Source organism: Mus caroli, chromosome 2 (genome assembly GCF_900094665.2).
Source record: "Mus caroli chromosome 2, CAROLI_EIJ_v1.1, whole genome shotgun sequence".
NCBI lineage: Eukaryota > Metazoa > Chordata > Mammalia > Rodentia > Muridae > Mus > Mus caroli.
In genome coordinates, this window is record NC_034571.1 from 113130823 (window position 1) to 113137318 (window position 6496).

At 51.2% G+C, this 6496-nt stretch overlaps 1 protein-coding gene across 4 annotated transcripts in view; it reads right to left on the reverse strand.

Annotated features, from left to right (window-relative positions):
• Positions 1-307: 307 nt before the first annotated feature.
• The window catches only part of Pla2g4f (phospholipase A2 group IVF), a 13796-nt gene continuing 7607 nt past the window's right edge, over positions 308-6496 (reverse strand). For 3 of the 4 annotated variants that reach the window (XM_021155540.2, XM_021155539.2, XM_021155538.2), the window contains exons 12-20: positions 5369-5505; positions 4919-5141; positions 3928-4042; positions 3601-3738; positions 3415-3522; positions 3075-3290; positions 2546-2712; positions 1245-1431; positions 322-985 (exon numbers count right to left, since the gene is read on the reverse strand). In XM_021155540.2, coding sequence (XP_021011199.1) covers positions 762-985; positions 1245-1431; positions 2546-2712; positions 3075-3290; positions 3415-3522; positions 3601-3738; positions 3928-4042; positions 4919-5141; positions 5369-5505 — 1515 coding nt within the window. In that variant the 3' untranslated portion in view covers positions 322-761. Of the gene's footprint in view, positions 986-1244; positions 1432-2545; positions 2713-3074; positions 3291-3414; positions 3523-3600; positions 3739-3927; positions 4043-4918; positions 5142-5368; positions 5506-6496 lie in introns of all 4 variants that reach the window. The other variant, XM_021155536.1, reaches the window with a different exon arrangement.

The window sequence follows — 6496 nt, forward strand, 5'->3', positions numbered from 1 at the left end:
AGGAAAAGGTACTAACTGGCCCACCATAGATGGGAATATATATCCACGTATACAATGTATACAATTGTCCATTCACCCAGCCCCATCTAAATTACCCACTTGTCTCCTGAGAACGGGAAGACAGTGTTTGCACAGTGTGGCAGCTGTATATATGAAGCAGAAAACGTGGTTTGGGTAAAGTGATGTGCCCAGCCATCAGGATGGGTCCTCTTGGTACAAATCTCATGAGCCTTAGTAGGGAAGCCTGGTGATCTCTGAGGAGGGGCGGAGGGGCTAGGATGGAGAGAAGAACCAGTAGAACACAGGCTCAGTGACACAGGCTGGCGACCCACATAGCTGCTATTTATTCTTGACATCACTGAGTCCGGGGGATTGGAGTGGGTCAAAGCTGGCCACTCTGTGAAAGTGTGAGCAGCTGTAGTTCTGCATCAGTGTAAGGACAGCTGGTTCCTCAGCCCACAGCTCTGTGGTGAAGCTCTGAGTGCCTGGGTTCTTTCCAGAGGTCCTTCTGTGGTGGGGGTGGGGGGTGTGCCTTCTGATGAAGCTGCTGTCTGGCTCTCTCCACACCCCAATATAATATGAACTCTGTTCTCTCCTGCACAGGACCCCTAAGCACTCAGAGAGAGAGAGATACTGCCCCATCTTCTCTGGGAAGGAGAAGTGGAAAACAGAAAGTGCTTAAAGTCTTCCCTCTCCCTCAGCATACTCTGGCTTAAGGTCCTCCATCACATCTCCACCACAGTCCTCTGACTCTCATGTGATCAGCCCCCAACCCTTCCCCCAGCCTGCCACCGCCGGTCCAGAGCCAGCTGGAGGGCATGCCTGATAGTCTCCTTGTTGTTCAAGACATTGTATCGGCTCAGGGTCACCAGCCGATCAAACTCCTTGGACTCATAGGTGAAGTCCATCATGCCATAGGCAGTATCTGGCCCGTTGATGATAAAGTCCCCAAAGGCCTTCTCCTCAGCTGTTCGTCGTTCCACACCTGGGGGTGGGAAAAGCAAGACTAGGCTGTGAAACTGACTGGGGGCTAGCTGATAGCCCTGGACACTTTCCTGCACAGGTGATCTGGCTTGCTCCCTCAGAGAGGCCATCTTAACTCTCAGGCCCATTAGAAAGAGATGGCTCATTGTGGACACAGAGGTCCAAGCAGCGGAGGTTAGTCCAGGCCCTCCAGGCAATACTCTCAGACTAGTGTCCCATCTTCCCCTGGAGGCTAGAGTAGGCTTGTGACTTCCCCTTACCTGGGGCCAGGTGCGTGCGAAAGGTCCTGTTGACAAGAGGGAAATGCAGCACGATGGGCGAGCAGGGGTCCTCCGCCTCGGCAAACAGATAGCATTCACGGGGGTCTTCAAAGTCCTTGGGGTCCACCTCAATCCTTGGGAAGGGGATCCCTCGGTCCCGGCAGTACTTCTCTGTCACCTGCAGGACCTGGACAGAGAGGTAAGCTTCTGATCCCCAACTGGACTCCGGCACACTCAGGCTTCATGCTAGCTCTGTATAGCCGAGTGACTTTCTGATCCCCAACTGGACTCCGGCACACTCAGGCTTCATGCTAGCTCTGTATAGCCGAGTGACTTTCTGAGACACCTTTTAATTTGCCAAATAAAGGTGGTATGGTGGTGTGAATAAAAATGACCTTCACAGGCCCATAGGGTGTGGCACTATTAGAAGGTGTGGCCTTGTTGGAGTGGGTGTGGCCTTGTTGGAGCGGGTGTGGCCTTGTTGGAGGAAGTGTATCTCATTCTCTTCCTGCTTGTAGCCTGCAGATCTGGATATAGAATTCTCAGCTACCTCTCCAGCACTGTGTCTGCTTGCAGGCCGCTATGCTTCCTGCCATGAGGATGACAGACTAAAGCTCTAAAACTGTAAGCCAGCCCCAGTTAGATGTTTCTCTTTAGAAGAGCTGCTGTGGTCACAGTGTCTCTTCACAGCAAGACAGTTGGAAGCAAGTGTCTAGTGAGAGCACAGTGAATTAGCAATAATTAGCAAAAGCCAACCATCAAGCTAGTCTTTCATTCCTGCCCCTAATATGGCCGTCCTTTCTCCAACGCATCCTCGGTTCCCTGTTAAGGGGCTTGGTTACAAGGGCAGGGTTGGAGGAGGTTTTAATCTGTTCTCCAATCCTAGGCAGTCATCGGACAAGGGAGATGAAGAGGAAGTCAGAGAGACCACCAGACCCACATCTGATGGATGGTGTCCATCCACTGCCTACAGATTGTGAGGCACTCCCTGCAGGTGTTTCCCTTAGAGGGTTTTCAGGCTAGTGTTACCATAGCAACAAAGGACAGCAATCTCAGCCCCACCATGGAGCTGGGAATCCTACCATAATTGGACAGGCTCTAGGACAGAGTCTAGAAGACACCTGAGACCGTTTTTACACACATTTTTATAATCCCAGAATTCTCCAGCTGGGAGATCTGACTGTCAACAATGTTTTAAAAGCACCCAACCACCAGCGGTCACACTAAACCCAGCCTCTCTCTCAGCAGAGATTTCTTCTCCTCCCTCTACTTTTTTAGAAGACCCCTGCCTCCTTCCTCACCTCAAAAGGGCCTTCCAAGGAATAGTCAAAGGAAACAATGAGGTCCACAGCCCGCTGCGGCTGCAGGACCAGTGGAAATGGCGAGTTGATAGCAAAGCCTCCATCTACTAGGGACAGGAAGTCCTTCATGGGTGTGAGCTGGTTGGGACAGGCATCAGGGTATCCATCTGTAAGATATACAGGGATAAGTACAGATGTTCTTGCTGGTGACCCTCTTCTCTTTGCATTGACAGTCACAGTCTCAAGAATTTTTCTGCTTCCCAACAGCTGTGGAGTCCCTCACCCTAGCCCTCCTACCCTGCCTCTCAACTTTCAGCAGTCAGGAGGCCATGACTTCGCCTCCTCCATTACCCAGATAAAAAACAATGCTGGCCCCAGTGAGCCAGGTGTGCATATAGGAAGGATCCACTTATACCTTCCCCTTCCCAGGATGGATGGCTCAGAGGTTAAGAGCACTGACTGCTCTTCCAGAGGACCGAGGTTCAAAGCCCAAGACCCACATGGCAGCTCACAACTGTCTGTAACTCACAGTTATGTGAATGCCATGCATCTTCAGAGACCACGAAGTCCTTTCGAGCTGTGTAGTCTTTGTACATGCAGAGACCTCGGGTAAAGTTAAAGGTCTGGGCACAAGTAATACGGGAGGTGAATATGTCCAGCACAGCCTGAGAGAAGGAACTCATTGGCGTGAAGAGCCTGGTAGGCAGCCGTGTGGGGTCCTGCTTCCGTAACTTTGGCCAGTCATCTAGATGGGAGGCAATGAGAAACGGTGAGAAGAGGAACCGTCCTTTGTCCATCTCTCTCATTCTTCATCCCTCTGCCAGGGCCCTGGCAAGTTGCTGGCAAGTGGTGGTAGCCTCTGTTCTCACCTGTGACACTGACACTCCCCCTGTGCCAGTCCAGAAAGCTCAGGCTTTGGCCTCCCAGCTTCAGGAAGATCTCATACAGGCTGGCTGCAAAAGCACTTCCCCACATACCTACAGAGACAGGCAGGGTCCCAGATCAGAGCCTGGATCCAGCCCCGCCTACCTCCAAGCTTCCAAGTCTAGACTCACCCTGCAGGTAACAGATGCGGGGCTCTGGCCAGAAATGCAGCAGCCGGCCCATGAAGAACTCGGAGCCAAAGAGTTCCGTGGGAACGTAAGCCCCATACTTGGGGAAACCGACCTCGTAGGGGGTGAACTCGCACCACTCTGAGGGAGGACATAGTAACCAGGGTCCTGGTGACTGAGCAGGAATCTCGCCTTCCCCAAACCAGCAATTCCACCAATCACCAAGGTCTCTGCTTGTGAGCACCTCCCACTTGTACCTAATGGCCCCATCTCCTCCACCCTCCTACCACCACCTTCCTGCCTCCTTCCTTTGTCTCCACATCCGGGCACCTGCAAAGTCGTCCCCACTGATGTTTTTGTGGACATTAATGCTGGCATAGATGGGGTATGGGTTCTGACCCTGGCTGACCATTTCTTGCTGGTCTGACAGCTTGGCAGGGTTTTCCTGGGCAAGAGAGAAAGTAGACAGTTGGCTTGGGTGGGGGTGGGGGAGAATCCCTGTTCTCTATCCTGGGGCTTGATGTCAACACCCTGAGGGGCGTGGTGCACCCCATAAGAGGGATTTCATGTTGTTAAGAACTTTAGACTTCAGCAGAGCTAAGACTCCTGTGGGGTTTTTATAATTTCAGTGCCTCTGGGACTGCCCTCCCCATCCTTTGTCATCCCAGAAGGCATATCAGAATAGAGAAAGCTAGACCAACAGATTTAGGGAATCATTGAAAAGCCAGGCTAATTTCCTTTTTTGTTTCCTTCCTTCCTTCCTTCCTTCCTTTTTTAGATTTATTTATTTTATATATGTGAGTATTTTGTTGCTTTCTTCAAACACACCAGAAGAGGGCATCAGATCCCATTACAGATGGTTGTGAGCCACCATGTGGTTGCTGGGAATTGAACTCAGGACCTCTGGAAGAGCAGTCAGTGCTCTTAACCACTGAGCCATCTCTCCAGCCCTGAAAAGCCAGTCTAATTCCTTTACAAAGAAAACCACTAGGAGATGTTAAGTTCTTATCTTAGGAATGCAGTATCACAGGTGACACACACTTCCAAACAAGAGCTACACACCGTGGCTCAGCTGCTCTGAACCTTCTGCCTCTGACAGACTGGGCCCACAGTTTTAAGAGCAACCTCCCTGGTGGCCTGGATCAGGGATTTATTTGCCAGTGAGTGGGTGTGGCACTGTGCCTCAGAGGCAGGCAGGAACCACTTTGAGAACAAGCTTTTACTGGGCTCTAGCCCAGGAGTAAGATAGGAATTAAGGCAGAAGAAAAGTGTGAAAAGGGAGCAGGGATGGGAAGAATGGAGTCACTTCCTGTTCTCTTACCTCCTGGTTCAGGAAATACTCAATGATGAGGCCCCACAAGTCAGTGAAGGACATGCTGTGTCCTCTGCTCTCCCAGGCTCTCTTTTCCCGGGAGTAGTATTCAAACTGCTTTGGGGACAGCATCCCAATTTTACTGCTGCAGACTCGCTCTGAGGCATATTTAATGGGGCCCTGCAAAGTCTTCTGGGACCAGGATGGATCCCTGTAGAGTGTAGAGATGCACCTGAAGACAGAAGGGGAGATGCTTGGGAGTTAGAGGACAGATCTCCCCCTGGTACACCTGCCATCCTGCTCCCTCACTCAGACATGTACCTGGGACCCAGCCTCCTCTCTCCCTGACCCCATGAAGGCAGGTTTTCAGCCCCGTATCAGAGACTCCATCCGATCACCTGGACATCCTTACCCACCCATAGCTCAGTTTTGCTCTGTGCTCTACCCCACCTCACTTACCAGGAAGACCCAGAGACCCCACTCAGGTAGGTCACGGCATCCAGAACACCAAGCTCCTGCAGCCCGGCCAGGCTGCCATACAGGGAAGTCATGGCTCTGGTTCCACCCCCAGAGCCTAACACGGCTACCACAGGAACCTGAACACAGCAACAGTTTGATAGCAACAGCACTGGGCTGTATGTATTACTGCTTATCCACGGCAGGCATTGGCTTATCCACTGAATTCTCCCAGAAACCCAGTGAGCGTCCCTCCCCATGTTGTAGATGACAAAACTGATGTGTGAGGTCCCAGAACACTCTGAAGGCAGGACAAAGTGTAGGTTGACAGTTTTGTTGCTGAGTGGGTGTCCCATTCTCTCCACTTGAGGCCTTGCTTGGTTACAGAAGATGGCTGCTTCAGGCTCCATGGCCCCCATTACTAGGAGTCTTTGCTAGGGTTCTCTTAGATTCTGTGGAGTCTCCATTGGATTAGGTTCCACCTTGACCCCCCAAGTGCTCCCCCCATTCCAGTTGTTTCTCCCAGTATTTTCTCCCTCCCGACTTAATCCCTCCTGTTCCCAACCCCATCTGCTCCCTCATCCCCTATGGAATCTATTCTATTTCCCCTTCCCAGGGAGGTCCTCACATCCCCCTTAAGCCCTCCTTGTTACTTAGCTTCTCTGGGTCTTGGAGGGGTCACAGACTGGGACTCATGGGGGTTGCAAAGATCAGGAAGCCCGTGAGGGGTCTGACCTAGGTCCTCTGCGTATATGCTATGGCAGTAGCTTGATGTTCTTGTGGGAATCCTAATGCTGGGAGCAGAGGCTGACTCTGACTCTTTTCCTCCTACTGGTGGCCTCATCCAGCCTTGATATGATGGTATGTGCATGGTCTTATCGTAGCTGTTTATGTAGTGTTTGGTTGATGTCCCGGGGAGGCCTGCTCTTTTCTGAGGGGAGGCAGAGGTGGGGTGGATCTGGGAGAGAGGGAAGGTGGGTGGAAAGACTTGGGGAAGGGAAGAAAGGGAAACTATATTTGGGATATAATATATGAGAGAAGAATTTTTTCTTTTTCTTTCTTTCTTTCTTTTTTCTTTTTTTTTTTTTTTTTTTTTTTTTTGAATCAGAGATCTTCTTTCTAACGTGTTAT